Source organism: Halichoeres trimaculatus, unplaced genomic scaffold (genome assembly GCF_033239565.1).
Source record: "Halichoeres trimaculatus isolate MK-OKI-2021-1 unplaced genomic scaffold, fHalTri1.1 fHalTri1_scaffold_1, whole genome shotgun sequence".
Lineage (NCBI taxonomy): Eukaryota > Metazoa > Chordata > Actinopteri > Labriformes > Labridae > Halichoeres > Halichoeres trimaculatus.
Genome location: NW_027437179.1, coordinates 32,908,846 through 32,936,135, shown reverse-complemented (window position 1 = coordinate 32,936,135; position 27,290 = coordinate 32,908,846). Strand labels below are relative to the sequence as shown.

At 39.5% G+C, this 27,290-nt stretch overlaps 1 protein-coding gene across 2 annotated transcripts in view; it reads right to left on the bottom strand.

The window, feature by feature from the left end:
- Positions 1 to 26,523, bottom strand: part of eya2 (EYA transcriptional coactivator and phosphatase 2) — a 31,939-nt gene extending 5,416 nt beyond the window's left edge. The window contains exons 1-10 of one of the 2 annotated variants that reach the window (XM_074678730.1): positions 26,176 to 26,523; positions 13,469 to 13,548; positions 13,030 to 13,071; positions 12,541 to 12,662; positions 12,298 to 12,414; positions 8,850 to 8,926; positions 8,487 to 8,670; positions 7,054 to 7,190; positions 6,853 to 6,936; positions 1,933 to 2,022 (exon numbers count right to left, since the gene is read on the bottom strand). In XM_074678730.1, coding sequence (XP_074534831.1) covers positions 1,933 to 2,022; positions 6,853 to 6,936; positions 7,054 to 7,190; positions 8,487 to 8,670; positions 8,850 to 8,926; positions 12,298 to 12,414; positions 12,541 to 12,643 — 792 coding nt within the window. In that variant the 5' untranslated portion in view covers positions 12,644 to 12,662; positions 13,030 to 13,071; positions 13,469 to 13,548; positions 26,176 to 26,523. The remainder of the gene's footprint in view (positions 1 to 1,932; positions 2,023 to 6,852; positions 6,937 to 7,053; positions 7,191 to 8,486; positions 8,671 to 8,849; positions 8,927 to 12,297; positions 12,415 to 12,540; positions 12,663 to 13,029; positions 13,072 to 13,468; positions 13,549 to 26,175) is intronic. The other variant, XM_074678719.1, reaches the window with a different exon arrangement.
- Positions 26,524 to 27,290: the final 767 nt, after the last annotated feature.

Genomic DNA, 27,290 nt, shown 5'->3' with positions numbered 1-27,290 from the left:
AATTTTTAGAGAAATTTAATAATCACCTGTTATTATTTTTCATTTTACATTTAAATATAGTTTTAGTTAAAATATTTTAGAATTTGTATCACAGCAATTTTGTTTAAGTTAGTAAAAGAAATGTATTTATCTTTTTTTATTATTTATGTCACTTTTGTAATTAAAATGTTATTCAAAAAATTCCTTTTGCACTTTTATATTTCAATTTGCAGAATTTTTGAATTATTTACTTCTTCGGTTACAATAGTTATATAATTTAAAAAGTTATTGAGATTATTTGTTTAATTCCGCTTTTGTAAGAAATATAAAGGAGCAGCATCCTCCTGTTTTTAAAGAGTATAAAAAGTCTGCATATACTTTTCTTACGGCATGTCTGGGCTTCTGTTTCTGCCTCCCCTAAGTATGACCTCCACTGGCTCAGTGAGATTATAGTCAAATTTTACTCTGGGTGATCCCACAACTTCAACAGAAATGTGTTCAGTAGACAACAGTCTGATGATTTTTTTCCAGTCAGAGTTAGTAATAATTTCTTTTAAAATATTAAGAATCCATGTTAATATTTATGTCAATAGTATTTGTATTTTTCATTTCATTTCATAAATATGTATATATGTATATATATATATATATATGTATATATATATATATGTATATATATATATATATATATATATATATATATATATATATATATATATATATATATATATATATATATTTTTTTTTTTTCATACTGTCTTTATTGTATCCATTGTCTGACAACACTCAGGAAACTATGCAACGACATTTCACTCAATACAATGCACTGCTGTGTAATTTGTACAATGACAATAAAGGAAGTCTAGGTCTAAGGTATTTAAAGCATATTTTTTTCTTCTCTCCTAGAACCAGAGTTGGATTCAGTCAGCCCAGGTACCAGACTACAAGTAGGGGGGTAAAAAGTCCTTCAGAACATCTGTACTGGTAGCTTGGATTAATTCAGACCTACAAATTAAATTTCACAGCCCTCTGATGGAATTATAGATACGACAGCAGCAACAACCCTCCCAGCCACACTGTGCTGGTATCTGCTGACATACGAGGGACAAGATAATTGTACCTTGAGACTTAACAGCAGTTGTCAGCCCGCTGTGGCTGACTGCTTTGGAGATTTACTCAGCCCTGACAACAAAAGAGAGGATAAGAAGTGGGTTTGCAAATGGCTTTGTTGGCTCCCTTCCCTCCTCTCGGCTTGTTCCTCCTCCTATTTGACTAATTTTCCCCTCGGATACTCAGACACACACCTATAATTACGGCACAATGTGTACTTGTTCTCTCTGGATGTCCCTCTCTAATCTTTTTTTTTTCTTCAGGAATGCAGGCTGAGAAACTCACAGTCACTAGCAGGTAGTAAAACTGCTTTTTAGAGGAGTTCTGCTTGACTCATTCTTTTTAGAGATTGTACCAACGTTCACGTTAACTGTTGTTTTAGGCTGCAGGACAGATCCAACGGGGAGAGCACTTATGCCAGCAATGAACCCCTTATTTAAATATTATTGCTCATCAGGGGAGGGCAAATTGTTTGGAAAATGCTGCAGTAAGGATTAAACAGGAGAGATGTGTGAGTTGATTTCTACAATGACCACCACTGTGCTTTCTGCCAGGTAAAAACACAGCTCCAAAATGTCAAACCTCTTGCTCAGCTGTTGATGTGAGGGTTTTCTGCCCATAAATATGCTATTTGATATGTCCTCACTGCCGCTTTTTTCCACTTTAGTAGGAAAATATCTAAGTTTGGAAATAATTTCAAGAAAACTGAGATGTAGGATGTCGCAAGAGGAATATGAAATGGTGTGATTTTTTGTGTAAGGCAAAGGACGATGTGGTATTAAGGGTTTAAGAGGGACTTGAGATAGAGAAACACTTTTGAACCATGCAATTTTCTGAACTCACCTCCAGGTCGTTAAAGAAGAGTCTGGAGTCGGCCAGGTTGAAGATCATCTCCTCCATCCACAGGCCGAGAGATACAGCCTTTGAGGAGTCCTGTTGAGGACACAAAGAGAAGGAAGGGTCAACAATTTCACCGCTAACCAACCTGTGTCTGCATCCAGGAAATAACCAGGATGAAAGTATAACTTCTTTAATCACAAATGAGTTTCTTCTTCCGTTTCGCCTCTTGAACCCAAACTTCACCCATCACTCCCTCAACACATTCCACTTCCTGTCAATCAAACGTGTGTCTAGAGCAGACATACTGTAATATGTTTGTGTCTGGAGGCGTTTGGAGTGTACACATGCTGTGCTAACATAGTTTTCCTCAGGCACACACAGTAAAGACTCTTATCTCTCAATCCACCAGAACCAGAAACACAAAACCTCAGCTTGTTTTTGACCCACTTCATAGAAATGATGTCAGGACGAAACCTTAATCACTTTAGCAGTTGCACCCTTATAACTGTTATTAGTTATTAAACAGCTGAATCACGCACCCAGGCCCAGACGGATGCTTTAAGAGGTTTGGTATTTAGAAAATAATTAGTTAAATCCGATTATTGAACATCATGACTTTTGTAATTATTCTCGCCGCCTGCTTGTCTCTTCTTTGCTAACTCATCATGTGGGCTGACATGAACAGGTTTCAGGGAGAGGCAGGTCTGAATATTTATCTGTCAATCAAAGTCTGCTGATTTTTATCTTCTGGTTCTTACTTTAGACCTTTTTATTTTTTTGTTTCGGCACCTTATAGTCTAGACAGACAATCATCAAAATTACCCCATTAATTCTTTTCATCCTTCATTAAGTTAATTATATCTCCATTTAATTTAATCACTTTTATTTACTGCTGACTGTATTAAAAAAACACACACAAAAACAGAGCCACTCAGTATTGGTTCTATTGGTACATGCAAGTTTCACTTCTAGGGAAAAGTAAACTTGTTTGTACAGCGTCTTTTGGGACCAGTAGTTGAATCAAGTCCCATGTGCAGAGAGTTCAATCCAAAAGGCGGTGACCTGAGATGATCTAACTAATGCCCCTTCTTTATGCCGTCCGATTATCTCAATGAAGGCATGAAAGCCATAAAAAGAAACTTTTGTACTTTCAGTGTGACTATGTGCTTTACAGGGTTCAAAATTAGAACACAAGGAGCAAAAACTACAAAAGTTGTAGGGTATTAAGCTAAATTTGACATTTAAATACAAAAAAATTAAATAGGAGCTCATTGAGCAAGTGATAAAGTCCCAACCTAAAGTGAATAAGAGGAAACTGAACTCGAAGAGGCAGCGGAAAAAATACTGCAGGATGATTTCAAAAAGAAAACAGACTGAGGAAGCCTGGCATGCTCGAAACTTCTTTCTCAGATAGAGAGTGGAGAAAAAAGAGATGGTGTGCTTGGACTCAAAAAATATCCTTAATCTGTTGGTGCTGATCAAAACAATATGATAGAGATGAAAAATTTAAGCACAACTGATAAAATTCAAACTTTTAATGCTCACAATTAACAGCAGCCAGCAGAAACAAACACATTTCAGTCCCAGAATTTGATCAGAGTTTCACCTGTTTAATAGTACTGACAATTAACCCGTTTCTCCCTTCTTTGATGACTCAACTGGTTATTTGTAAATTTGTATCCATGTGTCCCACTGCAACGCTTTGGTGAAACGCAGACCAAAGCCTAGAGCTGAATCACAGTTTTTTTTTACTTGCTGATGTTTGTTGTGAACATTAAAAGTATGAACTTCATTGCAAGTGCTTAAGAAACCAAACCCTGCCTCCCCCTTGCTTGGCTCTTATTATAAAGCTATGTTTTGTGATGATTTCTGCATGTAAATGATGACGATGCAATGATGTAAATGGTGATGAGTCACCAGAGTCATCAGAGGGTCATCTTCCTGGGAACTACAAAAGTCTATTCAGTATGTATTTATTTATACAGCAGCTGAGTCAAAGGCCTGGTGCTTGATTTTTAAGACAGTACAATTTGAAAAAAAAAAAAAAAAACCTTCTGTTTGGATTTATTTAATCTAAGTCTATGGATAGGGATTAGGACTAAGACTCTGTGATCCTGTGTTGAATAATCACAGCTAAATTTTACAAGTGTTTTTTTTTAACCTTTTAGGCTTGTCAATTGTTGAAAATTGAATTTCTTTTTTAATAACAAGTACATTGGTTGTGTTGTAACTAGGGATAGGCTGATTATCGGCTGGGCCGATTATCAGGGCCGACATTTGGCATTTTGAGGCATATCAGCATCGGCCTTTTTAAAAAATTTGATGGCCGATAAGAAACAAATTTAAAACTGCGTTGTTGCGGCTCTGATGCAGCCGCTCCACTGTCTGCAGTCACTACTCAGTCCCCAGGACTATCCCAGCCAATCAGCAGTGCAGTCATTACACTTATTGCAGTTACAATGAAACTTTGGAAAATTTATTTAATGTAGAAAACTTAAGGTATTTATTTTTTAAAGTTTTGTTAAGCCTGCTGCTAAGACTGGGAGCTGTTTGATAAACTCATGCTTAAAGGTATTTGAATGAAGTTAAGTGTTGGAGTTTGTATTGCTCAAAATTTTGACACCAATATTTTTACTTTGCAAATTAATATCGGCTTTGAATCAGCCTCCTTGACTACAAATAATCAGTATCGGTATCGGCCCAGAAAAATCCATGTCGGTCTATCTCTAGTTGTAACACCCCTACGTCTAAGCACATAACCACCATGTGTCACTTTGATGAATTACACATTTAACCAAGCAGTTAAAAGTCTTATCATTACAATAAAAACAGATCACAGCCTGAACTAATGGAAGCATAACTGCAGTTAATTTGAGATTAAAAGGATGGTAAATTTCCTCAGAATTACTCTGGTCATTTTTATTAGTTGTAAAAAGAGAAGGTATCTGAGGTTTATTTAAGCATCTTTAACCCATTATTCTTCCTATCAACACCAGCCAGCCTCTTTTCTCAGTTTCTCTCTTCTCCATGGAAAAAAACACAATACTCTGCCGTTGCATAACACCAACTTCACCTCTGTTTTTTTAATAAGCAAATTATAAATCATCACCCACAAAACATAAATTAGAATATGTGGGCAGCCTGGCTGTCTAAAACCGTGGGTGTGTTGTTTGAGAATACAAAAGCAGGTGTGTATGTGTATGCATGAGCGTGTGTGTGCACTGTGAGGTTTTGATGGCAGCGTTGGCTCGTCTTTGGCAGCGAGACAAGGGAAGAGGAGCGGAGTCAGCCAAAGGTGAGCGGTAGATTAATGTGTCTGAAATGACAGGCAGGGCTGTCTTCTGGCTTAAAAAAATGGTATGAATAGACTTGATGACACAAGTGGGGTAAATGATGACATTTACAAAATAACATCCTGAAAAAAACAGGCTGTAAAAAGAAAAAAGGTAATTAAGGACGAAGGGCGGAAAAAGTTCAGAGTGGGAGGATAAGAGGAGAAAATGAGGAGGGGGAGGACTGAGAAACTGGACGATATGAATTGAAGGGTTGGAGGAGGAGGTTTTAAAGGCTTAAGAAAGCATTGTTCTGCTTGTCTCATAATTGAAATAATTATCTGTAATCACCTTCCTTCAACCACGATTACAAAAAAGCTTCTTCCTGGTAATCCAAGGGAAGAATTCAAGAGCGCCAAAGAAAAGGGGTGAGAAAAAATCTCAAAGAGTTAAGTTCCCACCTTTATTCTAACTCAGGGGAGTTTGATATGAAAGACAGAGCTTCAGGAAAGGGAATTCTCACATTATAGAGGACAGAAAAGGCGGCTGCATGATAGATGAGACAATGGCAGAGCAGTGGCAGGGGAGGGAAACAACTACTCATGTGGATCTCCGTTCACCTCTGCTGAAAACGACTGTCTCTCAACACACCCATTAGTCTTTCCTGCGAGCTGGGCCTCGACTTGCCTTTGTATTTAGGGCCAAACATTTGTTTATGATAAGAGCTTAAAAGACTGCCTCTGACGGGAAGATCCTGTGCTGGTGAAAGTAGACACAAGTGGAGATTATTCATTTGATAAAAAAATGATACATGGTTGTCGAGGTAAGATGAGTTGCTTGCAAGTCTTGGAGGAAAGGGCGAAGGAGTGTTACGGACTTGTAAGCTGTCTTGATGTTGTGGATTGTTAATCTGTTTTTCCACTGTCACTCATGTAATTCCTCTGCTGCATGTCTGAGTTTTGATGTCAGAGTTTGTCCAACTGAGCTTCCCTGGATCCAGCAGCGGGTGTTTGGGTGGTGGGAGGAATCAGGAATTTTTGGCACATGAGTCACATTTCAACACATCCACTATTGCGCTCTCTCTCATTCTCCCTTGTTTCTCTCTTTGACCCCCTCTCTGTGGCAGGAAAGAAAGAAAAAGAAACACCGCCGCGAGCGGGGGGTTGAACCAAACAGAAACGCTGCTCTCAAACTCCCATCAGCCTTGTGTCAACCCGCAGGGGGACCGTGAGAATTCAAAACACACATCCTCGGCCAAAACCAAGAAACGCACCGCTGTCCACCCCTCGTCAGCTGCCTGTCTTGTTATGTAAAGGTCCTGCTGGCTGTCAGTCACACTGCGGGACACCGGGGCAGCTAAACAACCCCGGTGCAGTACGAAAAGAAACATGAGGGCAGGAAGGCAAAACAGTCAGCGTGTGAAAATGCTCAGGGTTGAGACCCAAAGGTGGTGGACTTGAAAACCTTCGCCTGTTATTCAAATAAACACTGATGCAGAGTATTAACCAAAGCAGCATCAGACAGGTTTGTTTTCTTCTGCTAAACTTTGCCTTCATACAGAGAAACAACAGACTGTTGTTGCAGTGTGATGAGCACCAGCACGTACTTCCTCTTACAGTAAATGACAAAGGGAGGGGTCGTATCAGCGTACCTTGCCAAATCGTGAGGAGAAAGTTCCCGTGAGGAGCGAGTGGAAAATGATGATGGTTTCATCCAGGTCCCAGATAAACACACGCTGCAGTGAAATAACAGAAATGTAATGTTAACCTCATGGAAGTTTATGTGTGTGTAAGTGTGAGTGAGAGAAAGACAAATATTTTACAGAAAGACCTGTGTGAGTGTGTGTGTTTACCTCGATATCAGAGTCCAGAGGTGGAGCAGGGTCACTGACTCGTTTTCTCCCCCTTAACTTCCCATCTGACCCTCTCCGTGTTGGGACCCCCTCCTCTTTACCTGGAGTTGGAGGGCTGGGTGGCGGGTGGTACTCTCCTAGAAACATTCACATCACAGAGATCAGTCTTTCATTTATTAAATCAAGAGCATGTTTCAGGAGATATTAACAGATTTGGAGCTTAAAGTCTCCACAGTATACATCTGAGAACACAAAAGATGGTTTCAAGCATTGGTAGTAAGAAAGCCAAGCAGTGAGACTTAGTGTCTTCAAAACGAAAAACACTTTAAAAAAAATCAAATACTTTTTTTTTTAAAGGTGGACATCACCTGAAATAAAAACTATGTATATTCTTACTGTGGTGTACTCCAGGGATATATTCTCAGCCCACTTTTGCTGTCTGATTTTTTTCACAGTTGACCATGAGACCATATGATCTGCTTTTGTTAAAACCCATCCACTACGGTCAAAGTGTGGTGTGTACTTTATTTGGAGTTAGGGAAAAAGTAATGGTTGTCATAATTTACTTGAGAGATAACTAGATGCCTTAAAGTTGCAACACTGGAATAGACATCTCTGGAAAAAAAGGCTTTTTTAGGAAAATAACCAATTTTACCTGTCTTACATGTTATTAATATTCTTGCTGTGGTGTCCCTCAGGGGTATATTTTTGGCCCCCTTTTGTTCTCTATATTTCAGCTGTTGACCATACTGTCTTTTCTGTTGTACCCTGTCCAGTAGATCACTGTTTTTTAACGCTTTGTTCGCTTTAAGAGCAAGAAAAAAGGTCGAAGTTTACTTGGTGAGTTATGAAAAGATGCTTTTAAGTTACAGCTGAAGAAGTGAAGAAACCAAGCACTGTGAAAAAGCTTTTTAGAAAAAAAAAACAAACAAACATATCTTTTAAAGGCAGATTTGGGCTGACTTCGATACTTTTGCAACAATTAACATTTCTATTGTGGTGTTCCTCAAGGGTATACTGTTGGTCCACTTTTGTTTTCTGATTCTTTTTATTTTTAAAGCAGACTATTCTGTTTATGACCTTGTTATGTTAAACCCTGTCCACTTTGGTCTCTGTTATGTGTGCTTCATTTAGGGTAGAGGTAAGAATAAAGGTCCTGATAATTTTACCTGGCAAGAAATTAAAAGATGCTGTACACTGAAAGTGAGCAAAAGCAGATTCAACCTGGCTCTGATGCTTTTTAAAACATCAATATTCTTAAAAAGGTGTTCCTCAGGGGTGTATCCTTGGCCCACTTTTGTTTTCAGAATAAAGGTGATGCATTACACATTATCGTTCAGTCATTAAATCTACAGCACCTAGAAAGAATTACAATAAAACAAAAGACAGATGTGACAGGTATTAAAAGTGTAAGCTCTTTTGCTGTTCCTTACCTGTGTGTGACTCTGGGCTGTGGTTGGGCAGCATGACGGGGTGCTCCGGGTGCTGATAGGCTAACGGAGCTGTGATGGCAGCAGGGCTGATGTTGCTGCCAGTTAGGTAGGGGCTGTTGTAGTGATGTGTGTTATAATACGGGGAGTACTGACTTTGACTGTAACTTGAGTAGGCTGGAAACTCCTATAATCATAAAAGCAGTTGCTTTAATTAGCTTGATTATTCCTGTCAAAAAATGAACATTTCCATTCTGAAATAAAGTGTCCTACTTTCAAAAGGTCATGCATGAGTCATTTAAACAGCTGTTACATAAATGTCATGTCTGGATTACTATACTGTAACTTTTGAGTTACATCACTCACTTGTTGAGTCGTGTTAAATGGGGTTGAACTTGAGATTGCATGTGTGCCCTGAAAAATTCCAGATGAAATTCCCCCACCTGAAAAGACAAAACAAAAACCATAGGTCAAGCTCTCAGGTATTAGTTGATCCTGCAGGACAGAAAACAAACACAAAGTATAAGACAGTTAATCTTAAATTGAGTCGACCTCATTGCCCAGCATCCAATCTGGTCTGCAAAACTGTGGAGGAAGTAATGAGCAGTAAACTTTAACTCCTTTCTCAGTGACAGCTCAGTGCTGCGGGGGCTGAGAGAGATTTATGTTTGACATAACAATACAGGTGGGAAAGTCTGCTGCTGTTGCTGCTGCTCTGGGACTCTGCTCAGTCTGCTCAAGCCAAGGCAGGAATGTCTATCTCCAAGCAATAATACATGAAGCTTGATGCTGTCTCAGCCTGCATCTCTAATAAAACTTGGTGTAGTGTTTGTTTACTTTATTAATTACATCTAATGTTGTTACTTCTGTAAGATAGTGTTTCTCATTCCTGTTTTTTCCATGGCTAGCTTCTAAGTTAACCATTTAGGATAACTCCTCTCTGACATAACTTGAACCGTCTTGGTATATTTTTAAAAATTCACTTCCTCTGATACCTCCACTTATTTCATTAGTGTGCTTCTCGTCACTTGTTTTTTCATCTCCTCTCCACAGTGCATGGCAAACAGGAGAGTAATGACTCAATAGAGGAACCACACTAAAACCTCCCCGGACAACTCACAACCATCAAAGCAGCCAAAGGAAAAATACAGGAGGTCTCTCTCTTTCTCTGAAGTAAACACCAAAAATCTCCCATAGTCCCCATTTGGTTTGAGTTGTACACACAGTGTACTGTACAGTACGTGTTTGGAGGTTTTTCTGTGGCGTGTGTGCTGATGTGTGCGTGCTTGTGTATTGTGTACAGTATAATGGATGACATGGAAACATTCTGAAATCCAACAAACATTTGGTTGTTGTGGCAGTTTATTACTTTTTGAAGTTTTGCAGTTAATGATTTATGCATAAAAACATTCAAACAAATTTATTTTGTTTGGGAACAGTGTCTTTCAAGCTCAAACGGCAGTTTGTTAAAAACTGTTTGTTGGTTCAACAAGCGGGCTTTGCAGAGCACAGTCATCGAAGGCCCTACGTGGTTTCGATCCAGGGAGGGTTCACATGAATATTTACATTCCCGTATAATGTCTGACATCTGAATATTCCCTTAAAGAGGGTGAGGTATAAATATCCAGCAGAGGCAGGAGGGACAATGCTACTATACAACGACTGGTGAAAGAATAATCTACCAACATGGTCTGGGAAGAGTAGCTAGCATTAGCAGATCTAGTAGTCTGGGTACCAGTCCTGAGCCAGTACAAGATGCCAGGTGTCATCTGTTCTTGTTTATATCCAGGTAGTTGAGCATTAAAGCATGTTGGTAACAGCAATCGACTGGAACTACATTCCCAGTTAAAGGCTGCAAATGCTAATGGGACAAACTAATGTGTTAGCTCAGGGGTGTTAAACCCTTTCACAAAGATGGACATATTTCATTTTGTGAAAAAAGACCAGAGGCCAGCAGCTCTTAAAGACATTTTTTTAACTATGTCTTTAAGAGTTTTCTTTTAAAAATCAGTCACTAAGTGTGGTCAACACACCTGTGCCATCATCACACCTCACCTGTCCCTCAATTTTTTCATGATACCAGATGACAAGTGGTCAGTTTTCTGCAGATATACCTGCTGCGTAAATATCAGCAAACTCTGCATCTTCTCAAGGAAAATGTCCTCAATCAGGGGGCGGCACGGGGAAAATATATCAGATTTTTATAAATTAGGACCAGGAGCAGGATTATATCATGATTGTTTTCATATTTAGCCTATTTTCACCCACAAACACAATTTTTAGCTCCAAATTAGGGATGGGTGCCATTCACATTTGAAACGATACAATACCGATGCACGGTACCTGGCAATAGGCACCTGTACTTAACCGTACCACTTTTTGATACTTTTTTGGGCTTATGTTATAAAAAATATCAATTTGTTAAATAACAAAATGTATATTTTTTTCAATTTGACAAATTTATTATTCTATATATAACCTTGAAATGCTGTGTTCACTTCCAGCATGGAAAATCGCCCACTCTTCCACTCCCTCACAGTCACAAGGGTGCGTTTAGGTATCTAAACATGGTACCTTTTGATTTTACATGAAGCGGTACCCGGTACTTTTGACAGAATTTGGTTGGTACCAAAAAGTACCTAATTCGGTACCCATCCCTACTCCAAATATTTCTTATCCTGCAGTCTGAATTTTTTGTGCACCATTTTTTGTCTGTTCTGCACCATTTCATAACTTTTATTTAGCCTTGTGTCCTTTAACATGTTTTTTTTGGACTTAACACTGAATGTTCATGAAGCACATTTTCACATCATGATAAACACATTCATTTAGACACATCAGCCGTGAGTTTCTGCAGAATGTACAGTAGCCTATGCATAGTCAAAATGTAGTTTCTTTGTGTTTGCTTAACCAAACATGATTAATTTCACAATCAAAAAGTAAAACATTGTAATATTGTAATGAAACGTGGGGGCTGTATGACAATAGGTATCAGGCAATGGTTGGCCCCCTGCCTGGATTTGGACATGCCTTAACTACAGAGTAAAATACTATGTTGTGAAAGGGAAAACATCTAAAAGAACTAGTCTGTAATACAGATAAGCTGGTGCTGTAGTTAATTATTATTTCACAGAGGTGGATACTGTATGAAACAGCTTTGGTCATACAAAATCATCTGTTTATTCTTTAGTCGTGGTTTGTCCATCTTTTGTTTCCTCCATACAGTGGAAACAGCTTCAACCCCCCGTCTGCAACTTCAAACCTGCTCACCTCTCCATATAATGCACCTTAACCTTTACCCTTGCACACACAAGGTCAATTTCATGCTGCCTTTAAGGCCATAAAGTCATACGGAGCGAGTCATACTTTGGGCGCCGAACAACTGAGGAATGTGTACAACATTGATCGACACACACACACAGCTATGCGTGGGCAGAAAGCTGCACACACACACACAGTCCCTCTTCAACTTTTGTTTTCAAGCACAGGCTTTTTGCCCATCTCATGTTTTCTCCCTCAGTCTTTCTGTTTTCATTAAGTTTCTCTCCCTCTCTGTCCGTGTTTTGTCACTCTTCCTTTTTTGTGTCGAACAACAAAGCGCTTGCTCACTGTGTTGTTGGTCGGAGTGGAGAAAGGGGGCCTGACCCCGAGAAAAGAGGAGGGGTGGGGAGACTTTTGACGCCAGGAGTCCAGACCGCAGCTAATGGACAACAGGTGTGGCCAAGAGGAGGAGAGGAAAGAGAGAAAGATGAGGACAGAGAAGAGAAGATGGAAGGATGGACGCACCTTCCTGAATGTGTGTGCTGAGACTGACCGTGTGTGTGTGGGTAGCTGTAGAGACTCTGACTCGGAGGAGTGCTGCCGAAGTTTGCGTAGCCCAGTAGTCCCGTCTGTCCTGGAGAGTGACTCAGACCGTCTTCTGTTTTAATGTCTGAGCAACGGACAGATACGATTAAGGGAGAAGAGGACTGTTTAGTCTCTGGTGACCATGAAACATTTATATAAACACATTTTTATGAATCTCAGCATTTTAAGAGTCATGAAAATACAAACTTACTGTAGGATGGCATGCTGTAGCCCTGCGTGTGGTGTGTATAAGGTGTGTATGGGCCTGCTGGCTGCAGGGTGGGGCTGTACTGAGTCTGTCCATACGCAGCCATGACACTTCTCCTCCGTCAGCTGATATTTAAGAAAGAACAGATAATGAAGAAACTATCCCAAAGTTCTTCTTCTCTTGATCTGTTACAGCACAATATATGCTTTGTCTTTCAAAGAGAGGATGAGGAAAAGCACACATGACTGTTAGACATGCAGGTTTTTTTTCTGTAAACCAAGAGGAATTAAATGACTGCCGCAGGAGACTTTTGCTGCAATGCTTACACTGATGTGTGCATGCATTAAAAGAGCAAAATTCTGACAGAAGTGTTCCTCATTGAATATAATACAAGAGATACATCAATCAAAACACGTAATTAAAATGAACACATACAAAAAAAAGGGGCAATTCCACCACAGAATTTGTGTGGCAAATGTTGATACAACTCACCTGCAGGGGTGACGAAGAATTTTAAATAGATGATAGCAAGCCCTGTAAATAAAACAAGAACAGGTTTGAATAAATGAGTATTTAAACCAACTAAGATTATTTTTTAACTGTATGAAACCATCCGGCTAATTTCAATGTAATGGAGAGCAACAAAAGTCCAAAATGACTTTTTTTTATAAGTCTTTGCAAAGTTCCAGTAAAACTTTAAAATAAATAAGAAGAGACATTAAATGCAATGAAAACCAAATAAAGTTGAACATAAGTAAAGTCAGAAATTTGAAAAAAATCTGCAGATTTAGTTTAATTCATTAAACTTAGCATCAAATCCATAAAAGTTTGTGTTTTTTTCCTCTTCCAAAGCAAATCTCATGAGTCACTTTTTTTTTTTTTTTTTGACTCTGGCTCTTTGCTCTTTTCTTTGTACTTTCTGCTCTTTCACCTGCCTCTCTGGAGGGAGCTTTATCCTCTTTATCTCGTCACACTGCTGTTAGTCAGGTTCCTCTCCAGCTGTCAACTCTCCTGTGGAAACAATAGCAAACACACACCATCAGGACACAGGTATGCAGGTGACTGACACACAGAGATGTGCCTCGGGGTCTTGTTGCAGCAGGATGAGGAGGAGATTTTTCCTTCATGAACACAGCTCGAGCTGAAAACGGTTTATCAATGCAGGAAATAAAGATCCAGTGAATGTGATATCACTGTGAGGACTGCCATCAGTAGAGTTCCTGATAGGAAAATGATCACAGTCTTTGTTTCGACACTTATTTCTGAGGAGATAAGTCAGAAAAGAGTTGCTCTGCTTGTTGGCGCCAATGCTGTGCAGAGGACATGAATCAAGAAACAAAAGACCAGTAAAAGCCTGGCTATGATCCCAAATTAAAACAACAGTGTATGTGTGTGCGTGTGGTTTTCACTTTTCAGCTGAGCAGAAATTCTGATGAACGTTGGGTGATATGACATGATCAGGTCTTGACATACACAGATTGAAACATGACGACCAAACATGGGGAAAAGACATGTTGAGAAGATTTTTTTTTTCTTGGGATGAGGGAATCAGAATCACAGAGCTGTGATGAAATGTAATTTATTTGGTTTCAGTTTCATTATGTAAATATGTTTCATTACTTTTTTATTATTATTATTCAGGCAGATTTTGTTTTGATGTCCTGTCATTAACAGAAATAATAAAAGGGATGAAAGAGTGGGAGAGCAAAGAAGTTGAAAGACGGGAGGGGAAGGGAGGTCTAGGCTCACTGAGCCTGAGGTCAAAGGTCAACGCCATATGAATTAGTCTGAGCAGGAAGCTGATGGAGGTCAGTTCGTCTAACAGCAGCTCATAAAATAAACTCAGAAAAACAGAGGTCGAATGAGACAGAAGATGGATGGTGAAACTTTACTTCATTTTTAAAACATCTCATGAAGACATGATCAAATCTCTGTTTACTTTTGGATCCTTTTTAGATTTTTAGCTTGTGTGCGTTACTATTTTCACATCATGGGAATGCTTAATCGTGCTGCAGGCAACATTTTAAGCAAAAGGTTTTGCACATTTCCCAGTTGACAAAAGTCATCCAGTTGAGTTCTGAATTTGTTATTGAAAAATCTGATGAGCCAAGAAAAGATGAATGGCCCGAAGTCCATCCAACACTTCTAAGATGTACTGTCGACTTTAAGCCAAACTTTATTTCCTAACAGTACTGGGACTCTCATGGCTTACTTGGAGAACACTCAAGCTAAAAACATCATAGAGCCTTCCAGAGGTGTAGAGTCAGGACTAACAGCATAAAAATTCATGGATTTGTCGACACATTTTCATCAATCATCGAGCATAAATCAATGAAAAAAGCAACAAAAGTGACATCCTTCTGATTCAGGAACATCACAGCTACTCTGTTTGTGTTGCATGACCATCCACAACACACTGATCCGTCTCTGTCTCTCTTTCTCTCTCCGGCCCTTTTCTGTTTCTCTCCCTCTTTGCCTCTGGGTCATTCCAGTCTGGCAAAGCTGCAGCTAACTGCTCGACCCCTGACCTCGCTGACAACACGCCGACAGAGACAGATGACAGTCAGGAGTTATAGGGGCAGCGGGGTTTTACCGCAGCGCTAAGATGAAGGTGAGTGGGAGAAATAAAAGTTATCTGAGGAAAAAAAATGGCCGTAGAGACAGAAAGTGTGACAGACTGCTGATCAACACAAGCTCCACTGAATCTGACACCACTCACAGAGTCTGTGCCATGTTCTCATGTGACTGGAGCAGAGTTTTAACAGGGAAGCAGGGAAAACAGAGCGCATGCTGTGTGTCAGCTATCGCTAATAGAGGTGCACCCCTGGCTTTGCAAACAGCCCGAACAGCCCACTGTGTTTTTTCAGTAAACAAATGTTTTTCTGTCATTAAAGAGGTTTAAAAACACTTCAGTCTAACGTCAACCTGGGACAGTGAGTGTAAAACAAACTCCAATAAGTCAAACTGTAAATCAACTGAGGGGGTGATTTACAGTTGCCCATGTGTCCAGGAGCCTTCTGGAAAAAGACAGAGCAGATATGTGACACTATTTGGTAGAGGTGTGAAAAAATATTGGCACGGCAAAATATAACAATACTTTTACCAGTGATAAAATATCAATATTTTTATTTTTTATTTAACTATTTCAGTTAGTTTGAAATCATTTTAAGTTTAATTTTTACAGCATAGTAGACTGATAAAATAATTATTAATTATGTTTTGTGCAATAAATATTTTATGAGTAACATTTATCACTTTCACCAACTGACCGCATCTTTCACCTAATAATTTTTTTGCAGCATTAGTTTAATGTCACAGTAGTTTAAGTGACAAACTTGACAACCTTTATGTATTCAAGTTAAGTTTATGTATGAAACATTGCATCTGACTTTATTTTAACCACAATAAAATAGAAAAGTTGTTTTTAATCAAATAATTATCTGGGTAGAATATTGCAATATATCACAATATTGTGATATTAGGATATTATCAAATCGTGACCTAAGTATTGTGATGTGTATCGTATTGTATCGTATCGTATCGTGAGGCTCTTGCCAATACTCACCCCTACTGTTTGGAGTCTTGCTCTAAGTTTAAACTCTAATTGAAATCTTGGTTGTATCTCAATCATGTGTTCATGTGAATTTTTGCTTTTTTTCTGATTTTCCACTTGGAATGTGACCCTGGAAGCCTTAAGAGGCCCTGATCTGATCTTCATCACAGGCCGACAGTGAAGCCCCAGAAGTGACACTGATCCCTAAGCACAGAGGAAAAATAAGGAACGTCTTGTTTTTCTTCGTACAACACAGGAACAAAAGTGAGACCAACGCCTGTCCAGAGTCAGCTGCATCCCTACAACACTCCTGCATGCACACACGCACACTTTCAAGCACACACAAAGTGTGTGTGATGGCAAAGGCACTTCCTGGTTCAGGGTGAGGCCTGGGAGGAGGGCGCACAAGGCCATGGGAACCGCAGGACACCGGAGGGAAGATGAGCGGAGCTCAGCAGAGATGTGGAGAGCTGAGAGCTGAAACTAAAGCTAAAACAAACCCAGCAGGGCCACAGGGGGGCCGTGGGGCCACGGGGCCAGTCCCACCAGCTTCACCTGGGTCTCAGGGTTCTGCTCGACCACTGCTTCTTTCACGGGTATCAAGTTTTTGCCTTTGTGCTGATGAATTACATCACAGGATGGTGTGTTGTGCTTTGAGATGACCTGATATTTGATACAGTTTGAGGAATAGACCGAACTTATGCAGATTTACCTTTTGTTAAAGTCGACTGTTGAGTGAGGGTCGATGACGAGCATTAAAGGATGCTGTGGTACAAATCAGTCACATGGCATCAAAATCAAAACATGCTGGGATCAAAACAAAGTCATACTAAGTATTACTTAACCAAACTTAAGTGAAATGTTTTTATTACTGAAAGACCTCCAACTCTGGCTTCAGGAAGAATTTCAGGAAAGCTCAGCAGGCCTTGAATCTACAATCTTTCAAGAGTTTCATCATAAGCCAACTGACCCCTAGGGGTTTGACTTTCACAGAATCCTCAAAGGAGGAGAAAGTAATCCGTTAGAGGCTGTGGACAGGAGCAAAACAATCACCCACATGTGTCCAAGTAGCGCAAAAATATTTACTTTGACATGTAGGCCTGTCACGATAATCAATTAATCTATTAACCGAACGATAAATAAAAACGTCCTCGGTAAGTTTGCCAGCCTCGATAAACTGACACGTGCATGCATGTTTGTTTTCCTCCTCTCTTTTGACCAAAGAGGCTGAATGAGAAGATGGCTCACTACGTCTATCTTACCTAACATCGAGGTGCATAGGTTCTATAGCGGATTGAGCAGATTTATAGCGGAGTGAGCATCTGTCAAAAATGCGATCTTTGGCATCTTTTGCGACGGGGCTGCTAGCGCGTACACACGGAGAGAACTGAAGAGAGCGTCCTGAGGGGTAAGGAGGAAACACACGCTAATATGAGTGATGGCACGAAAGATACGGTTCTTAAGCCGCCTGCCACAGTCCCAGTGTGGGAATATTTTATTTTTTATCAGAATGAACAAAGTGGGAGCTCATGAACACCAACGAGCTGATATGTCGCATTTGTTTAAAATAGTGGCGACAAAGAAGAAAAATGGGAGGTGCAGCGGAGCCTTGTTCTTTGACAATCCGCTCTTACTGAGGCTTTTGGTCTGCAAAGTAAATAGAAATAAAAGCGTCAAATGGATGGCGCTCAAAGACAGCTACATTGCCAAAGAAATGCAGCCCTTCAATACGGTTGAAAGCCAGAAATGTTAAAAATGTTTGACAGACAGTACGGATTAACTGGGAAAAAGAACATGTTACCAACAACTCAGGAACTGTATAAACTCCCTTTTATTTAGGCAATAGTTTTTTTTGTTGTTTTTTTTTGAGTTTCGTTTTTTCTTTAGAGACAGGGTCTATGTTTTATTGTTTTTGATTAGTATTAATTATTTTCATTGACATGTATTTTTTTTCTAAAAGAGAGTCCATTTCATTTTCATTGTATTTTTTTTCTCTTTCTTGTTTGTTAAATTTATTATATTTTTTGTTTATTTTATTTTATTTAAAAGATCCTGACCTTTTAATTACAGTTAAATACTCTTAAGAAATAAAAGTTTCTTGCTTTTGATATGGTGTACTCACATTATTATCCCATTTATCATAATTACATCAATGAAAAAATGGGAAAAAATCAAAATAATATTGACAATAATATCATTTATCTGCAATAATATTTTGGAAAATGATCGTCTAGCAAAATTTGTTATCGTGACAGGCCTACACGCAAACATGACAGTGGTTATCAAACAGCAATAATCATCAGGGATGTGATAATATTGTGGAATTGCAGGCGCTGGCATTGGTGAGGCACAGCTTGACTGCCTGATGTTTCAGCAGCTTTTATACGTGATGTCAAGAAATATTTGGTTCCCCTCTGTCAAAAAAAAGGAGGACAAACCAAAAACAATATACAGACGTGAACAGACTGTAGTGACCTACATGTTGAGGAGTAATGTGAGAAGCCACTAGTCAAGATTTGAGAAGATGCAAGGGGAAAAAAAACACACACCCCGGCCAAAAGACTCTGAAGGAAACATTTACAGCCTCACTTCACTGTAAAAATGCAACGTAAAACTTCTGTGGTTGAAGATATAAAAATGAGTAAACACGCTTGAGTTTAGTTAAAATTCTCATTATGGCCGTGCTTTAGTCAAAGCTGAAGTTACACAGAGCCTCGAGCAAGCAGAGAGCACCTCACTCACCACGGATGGGTGGACGTGATGTATGCTAACAGATCCTCAGCTGAGTGACTCATCACACTTTCTACCTCTGTCATCAGCTTTGGTTACTGATGGGTCAGCGCTGTTAATCTCATCCACAACGGTCAAACCGTTTGCTTTGTGTGTCTGTTCTTCTGAGTCTTGATAAACCTTTAGGGGGTCTGGTCACTCACTGGTGCCACCCTCTGATTCTCTGACCTTTTATTGAAACATTGTGCTTCTCAATCAGCTGCTTGTCGAGGTGATTCATTGGTCTCTAATCGTGCCATATGGGACCCCACCTGGAGCCCTCGATTTGGAGCGTCTGCAAGTGCCTGAGGCGAGGTTGGGGGTAGATTCATGCTGCAGCACACAAACGCTCTTTCTCTTTCTCTCTCCTGCTCTTTGATAAAAGACACAGAACAAGGGCCCAGTATTTAGGTTTGTGATACACTATTGGAGGAACAGGGGCCATCTGCCAGCTACTGCTGTCTTTAACTGCTTTTGGTGCTCAACAACACAACTGTGAATGCAGTAAAAAGCAAAAGCATACATCAATTTTCTGTCTTTTAGTGTTATTCTCAGCATTATACTTATTTTCATAACCTTTATTATAAAATTAGAAGTATAGAAGAGCAACTAAAGTAAACGAATGCATATTGACCGGATATTTCTTGCCATTTTTCTGAACTCTTACACTTTTTATCTACACAGAGAATGATCAGAGAGGGTGTTAACCCTTGAATTCTATTTATAGACTTGTTGAAATGTTACAACCAATTAAAAAGAGTCTTGTCTTTCTGAACATTTATGCATGTGAATAGATGTATGCACATAGGGTTATGTTTATATGTGTATACTTGTATGTTAATAAGTATATATGTATTTATTAGTGCTGTCAGGCAATTAAAAAAATTAAAATTACATTAAAAGACATTAAAAAACATTTAAAAATAAGGTGGGAATATATACAACACATTTTTGGGTACCCTGAGGCATAAGAAACACATGAAAAAAGTTTTATGGTTCTATCTTTACAAAATCTACACAGTCCTGCACCTAAGATAAGCTGATTTGATTTTTAGGACGGTTTATGCTTCTGTCACATTTTTACTCGATGTGGACTCAGTTTTCACTGCAATATGAACATCTATACTTCTATGAGTTCAGGAGAACCAGGGCTAAAGGCTAAAAACTGTGAGGAACTATGTACAAAACACTTAATTCAAGACTTGGATCAAAGAAAAGTGAAGTATTTTCAATTTTACATGCTCTGAACACACAAACTGTTGCTCATTGGTGCAGAGCAGCCCCAAGCTGAAACATGACACCAGGAAGATAGAGGCAAATTTTCAAAGAATTCTTTAGATTTAAATACAGGACAAATATTGATTATTCAGGGCTTGTTGCATGGGGTAAAGCGTGTAGAATTATCTGTTTTTACAGAATTGAGCTAGAGCAAACGGTTGATTTTCTGCAGATTTTCAAAAAGGAAGTGTGAATAAACGAGATGTGGACGGCAGTCCCCCAAAAACCACTCTCTCCCCCTGGTTTAAAGCATGTTGCTGGCGTCACGTGCGATACATTCAGGGACCGCCGGAAATTTGAAAATCTGACGAGAACACCACTTTTTCCAAGTAGGACAAAAGGTTTGTAAATGCCAGACATTTGAAAATAAGTGCGTCTTTGACTGCCCCGCAGGTTTGGGTTTCAGATTAATCTGCATTAATTTCTTTAACGCGTTAATGTGCGATGTAATTAATTAATCTAATTAACGCGTTAAAATGACAGCCCTAGTATTTTTTTGTCACTAAGTTATATGTATGTGTACATTCAAGCGTACGTGTGTCTGCACATGTATTTATGTTATTTGGTGCAAATCTACTTGGTGTGAATGGGTGTGTGTGTGTGTGTGTATAGATGTTTGTATTTTGATTTATGTTCTTTATAGTTATCACAGTACTTCTTCACTTTTAATAATAAAACTTGAAAACGAATAAAAATATTGTAAAAAAAAAAAAAAAATTACTGTGATTTTCCAAATCCAGTGGTCATTTTCTTTAATTTCCGATGGTCCTCTTAAGATTTCAAAATCACCAAAAGGTTTTTTTTTATGATGGCATGGAGGTAAGCAGAGATGCCAAAACAGGACAAAAATAATCTGTTTGCAGAATCAATAAATCGATAAATAATCCACTAATGTTTTATCTTGGGATTTAGGCTCCCCAAGAAGTTTTGAATAACTGAAATGAGACAAGTGTGGAAATTTGTGAAATCAAAGTTGTTTTGAACAAGCTGAAATCACCACAGCATCTCAGAACTACTCAGAGACATTTCAGATGTATTTGTGTCAGAATTTTCCTTTTGTAGTGTCATGAGCTCACTAAAAGTTGTTTTTCACAGCAGCTCTATTTTCTACTTCATTTAAATTCATCCTAATCTGTTTATACCTGATACACAGCATCTCACTGTTGTTGCCATGCCAAAGCCAATTAACAGATTATTCCTGTTTACCCACAGACAACGCCCTCAGTCAGCAAAAACACAGCCAAAAAAGCGCAACAGTGGGTTCCTTCAGATGTGGGGGACATGCTAATCTCACCTGTAATCTGCCTTGTTTCTGTTGACTCCACAGACGCAGACATCTGACATTTGCTGAGACGGTGAAAAGCAAAAACAAGAGGAGTAAGATGTTCAACATTTCTGTCACCTGTTTCTCTATCAGAGTGACCCATCTCACCGAGCGTTCACACAGCCAGCCTGCTAACGTCTACAGCTTTAATGTTTACATCATCAACCAAAAATTGTGAGGAAACCTGGGGAACCTGTTTTAAAAGCCACACATTGAAGCCCGCAGCTTTGTCCTCTAATGCACACCTGGCTTCAACTTTTATTTTTTGGAGTTTTAAATTTAAACTAAAATGACAGATCTGCTCTGAAGAAACAGAAGTCCTTCTCTGAGAGGCCCTGGCTAATCTCTGGCAGCGGGGAACCTGTTGCCGACTTTGTCTGCGCTGTGTAACTTTACCTCCCTGGCTTGGTGACCTTTCCTTTCCACTTGACTAACTCCCTGCAACAAGGCTGCTTTAATGCCAGATCCCCCCACACACCCCTCATCTCCCCCCAACACACACCAGTAATCAAAACCTCTTTATTCAACAATGCCACTGCCTTTATTTTCCAGTTCTCCCTCCAGCAGCAAACCCTCAACGCTCCATCCTGATTCTCTCTTTTGCTCCTCCTCGCTCAATCTCACCGCTCAATTCCCAGCCAGCACGCTCTTATAATATATCTAATAATCTCTTCCCGGTTTCAAGAAGGACCACCTACCCCAAGGCCGAGACTCTGACTCCCCAGAATCAGTGCCCCGGGACGAGGGTCAAAGCGGGGGACAGCTGGCAGACCTCCCTGCAGTCTGGAGGAGCGGCTGTGGGGTTGCAGGACTGTGCTGACCCCAGTCAGATGGTGGTCCAGCTCCCAGGTAAAAAAAAAAAAGAAGAAAAAAAAACATCTGGTCCAGCGATGAGGAGCATGGCTCACGCTCACACACTCAAGACTGACACATGCCTCACTGCATGAGTGCCCCTGCCTCCTCTAATGAACTCACACACATGTGCGCACACACACACACACACACACACACACACACACACACACACACACACACACACACACACACACACACACACACACACACACACTTAGACCGGCTGCTTTATTAGTCATTAGGACAAAAAGGTTTGCCCTCCCATCAGTCTCCTCAGCAGATACAGCAAACGCCCGCCCTAGTTGCTAACAGCTGGCCAGACGGAGCTCGCTAGTAGCTGAAACTTGCTGGCGACACAGACAAGCCGAGGTCCAATTACTTCTTTACTGTTAGATTTACTGTGAGAGCCGGAGAGTGTGTGCAAGACAGAAAAAGTGAGAGAAAAGAGAAGTCAAGGGAGTGATTTATGCTCTTCTGGAGACGTGAGAGTGCAGGAAAAATGAGATAAGAAGGAAAGAAAGTGGGAAAAATACTTCCAGGAAGAGATTCAACAGAGAGGAGTGAAGCTGGAGAAATATTCTGACATTTAAGGAAATAGTCCCCAAGCTGCTGCAAATTATTAAACTCCTTTTTCAGTGGAAAGTACCCAAAGCCTTGTTATTAAGCAGGAAAAAATGAAATATGGTCAGCTCCGGCTACGATGTGTGTGGCTCCGCTGTGCTCAGGATCAGATAAGGAGAGGGGAGATAGGGCCTGGACTGTCAGCAGACAACAGCTGTCCATCTCTGTGGGTAATGTGCACACTCACACTGCAGACACACATACTGATGTCCGTGAGGCCCCCCCTGGTGCTCCCTGGGGCTTTAGAGAATTAAAAAGGGATGGGTGGGAGAGGGGAGCACATTTAGGGGGAAAGTGGGATAACTTTCAAGGCGCAGACTGTCCGACAACCAACAAACCAACCCTAAGTGTCACCTGCAACTCTTTCAATCCTGATCATATTTTTTATTAAACATCCAGAAATCATCAACAACTAAATAAGAGTCAGCTTTTTCAGCTGTTATTTAAAATAAGACAGGAAATACAACTGTATTGCTAAAGCGACTAAGTTGAAAATTTTTTAAATACACCAGTATTTGCTCTTTGTCTTTGTTCTATCATCACATACTGCTTTGCTTTCATTTTTTTCTTTAAACAAAGACTTTTAACAAAAAATAGTTAGGAGCGTTTTGATCTTGTTAGACTTGCTGTTTAAAGCAGACAGCTGCACGTATCAGGCTACATCCATGTCTGCTTCTCCTGAAGCTGGATAAAGTTCAGAAGCAGTTTTCCAAGAGCTGAAACCTAAAACTTGCACAGAATAACAAAAAAAAGCTTTTGATTTTATTAACCTCTAGCCTGAAAATAACAAATTAAACAACAACTTAATAGAAGAGTGTGGAAAATCCTTGACCTTTAGATATCTTACTTTCTCCAAGAGCAACCACTCTGTTAGAATTTAAGAAAAAAGATAATAATTCTAAAGAAAACTTCAATTTTTTTTCCTTGGACAATGACACTTTTTGTAAGAAGTAAAGAAGATAAACAAATAGGTGAATGTGTCAGTGGGCAATGACATGAGAGCTAATATTTGTGCTGCTATATGCTAGTTCAGAAGTCCCCTGATACTAACAAAAAATAGTATTTTTTTTTGCAAGATGACTATTAATTTATCTATATAGGCGCTTTTTATCTCGCAGAGTTGTGAAAAAAACACAAGTGTGGTAGATATGTGTGTATTTTAAAGCATTTAAAGTAGGACGAAGATTTTCTATGTCAGACATGTAGGACACTTTTTTCACGCAGAAAATGATACTTAGATAACATATTTCATATGTTACTGGACTATGTCTACATAAAAAGTCCCGGATGAACCCTGAGGTCACCTCATCAAGAGGCCTGACTCGAGGAAAGAGCGAGGGAGTGAGATGCATGGGAGCTCAAAGAAATCAAGAAACGCTGAAGCTGGGGAGAAATAGGATAGAAATGGTGCAGATAAAGTCAGGAAGAGCAAAGCTTCCTAAGAAAATATTTATCATTCCACAAACGTTTGGCTTCAGAAGAGCTTTGGACTTAATTTGTGTTTTCTTAAGAAGGGGTGCCTTGCGCTACAGGATGGGGAATTCTCCACAGGCCGGGACTTTTTGGGGGCTGCTGCTTATTCACAATTTATTAGAGGCGGTAATAAGAACCGTGAAGGCTGAGGAGAAGGAGAGGAAGAGAGACTGAGAAGGTCCCAGGCCCGCCGTGGAGAATCCAGAGAGTCCAGAAATGAGGCCTAATGTTATTAAGAGACAAACCGCAGTGTTAAATCAAACGCGCCCCAGAAGCATACCTGCTGTATGTGGTCTGAAACACCTCCATAACCCTCACAGAAAGATCCCTGGATATTATTTGTACTGGTTGAAATACGGGTATATTCAGGAGATTTACAACGAGTTACAGCCCGGCGTGGATCTGAATTTGATACAGCCACGACATTATATTAAATAACACTGCTGTTTTGGCCTGCAAACACTACTGCTGGTATAAATCAGGTTAGGAGTTATGTGTCAAATGTACTTCACTTAATGTCAGAAATTCTTTTTTTTTTTTAATCAGGGCTTATTTAAAGGAATGCATCAGTAAGACTTTTTTCAACTGCAAAAGCTACGATTTGTAAAGAAAGTAAAAATTTTACTGTCTTTTTCAAGAAAAAATTACATATTTTGGTTAAGGTAAGCTAATTTTCTCATTTTAAAGCATGTTTGTATTCAACCTATAGGCCTACATAACTGTTAACGGTGTCCATTTGATTTAATAGAAGACATGATGGGATTTTTGGCCCTTATGTTTTTGTTTATGATAGCTTCAAAAATGTAAAGGGCCCCATTAATCCTGGCACCTCCACATGTGCAGCTGATAGGAAAAGTTTAAAGGTGATTTAAATGGTTGGTAAAAAAAGAACACAGTGTGTTAGTTTTTAGTCTGGAGCCATGAAGGGGTCCTTGAAAAATATGAATGCCAGCCTTTGAAAAATGCTTAGCGAGGCTCCCCTAATTTAGTTAATGAGGGTCCCTGCATGGCTGCAGAGGGGTGTCAGTGATTTGGGTGTAATCTTCTGTACTTAAAGTGCTGCACCGACTCAAGCAGCACCAAGATAAACAAAGGAGCTCAATCTTAGAGAGGGTGCCTCACACACTTTCACTCCAACAGCTTTACATAGGGCTGAGGTGGACACTAAACACTGATATCACAAATGATTGAAGAAAATAAGGCTGAGCATAATGATGTAAAAGTAGAAAATTGTGTACTTGAGAAAGAAAGAAAAAAAAGAAAGAAAAAGGCTTGATGCAAAAAGAGGCGTTGAGATCCACAACTGCAGGTTGTCAAATCTAGTAATTTGTCACGTTAACAAAAATTAGACTATAATATTATGATATCCAATATCTTTGCTTTGGTAGCAAGTGAACTGATGGGAGCAGGTGAAGTTACAGGTGGAACAAAAGAATAGAAAAAAAAATAATCTCAGTTATTAAAAAAGTACTGTCTTAATTCCGGGTTATTGCTTCGTATTTATGTTTCGGAAGTTATTTTCAATTATTTTTGGACATTGGGAGTTTGAGGACAACTTACAAAAAACAAACAAACAAACAAAAAAAAAAAACTGTATTTAAATGTAATACGATGTATTCAGACAGGTAAGGTCAATTTCCTGTTTTATCAAACGTTTTACCAAAAAAAATAAATAAATAAAAAAAACACGACATATCAAAGCATGATTAAAAAGAGCCAATAAAACAGACACTTCAGTGCATAGGATAAGGTATTTCAAACTTACCATTTTTCGAAAAGCAGAAATTTCTGGAAAAATCCGTCCAACGCTCAGAAGAGTCGTGCCTCCATGCCGAGGAGACCCCGCAGACTTCTCCCAACTTTTCCCGGTTAATTCAGTCGTAAACTCAGCGCGTGGGGACTAGTAGCGGGGTGAAAGAAGACGCACGAGCAGCGTATCTCGAGGCTCCAGGTGCAGACAGATGACAGCTCTGTACAGACACTCACTCCTCTTCCTCTACAGCTTCAGGAGCGTGTTTGCTTTCCCGGCGGTGTGGAAGTGATGTTAAGTAAACGAGCGAAGATTTCTGGTTCCTCCTCCTCCTCCTGAGAGGTGCGCGCGCTGCTCACTGCCTCTGTGTGTGTGGGTGTGTGTGTTTTTGTGTGCTTCCCTCGCACTCTTATCGACACCTCCACTTCAGCTCCTTCTCCTCTCTATCTCCTCTTTAAATCTTTATTTGTTGAAGGGCTCCTCTCTTCATCTGTTTACACAACGACCCTCACACTATTCAGAAGGACTCCCAGAAGCAGCAGACCCTCTGTATGCTCTACAGATAGCAGGATTTGTTAGTTTGTGGTAAACAACTGGGGGCTATTGACAGTTTTATCAGCACTGTTTGTTATCCTTTACAGTGTGTAAATGTGAGGAAGTGAGGGGGGATTACTGCTCATAACAGCATCTTCATGTGGCAGGTGCACTTTATTAGTGCTTTACATTTACATTTTAATTTCAGCAGCCATTAAATTGGACCATACGGTACAAATTTAGCTCATTTATTGCACACAAAAGTAAAAATTGTGGTCAACTCATGCGGTGAGCTACTAAATTTAAGTAAAAGTATCAAATAGCACAAGTACTTAGTTAAAAAAGACATTTTGAATTACTCTGTTGAATGATACCATGTTTCAAATTGATCATTGCTTGATATTCTGATTTATTAAGCAGCACACAGCTTTAGAGTACCATAAGTTTATAAAATATAGCTCATTGAACCTCTGTATTTAACATGCCTTTAAGTTTAAGCAAAAACAGTTCATTGTTAAAGTTTGAGTGCTGTACATCTACAGTACGAACATATTTTCCATACGAATGGCATAAGAAACTTACAAATTCCCATAGAA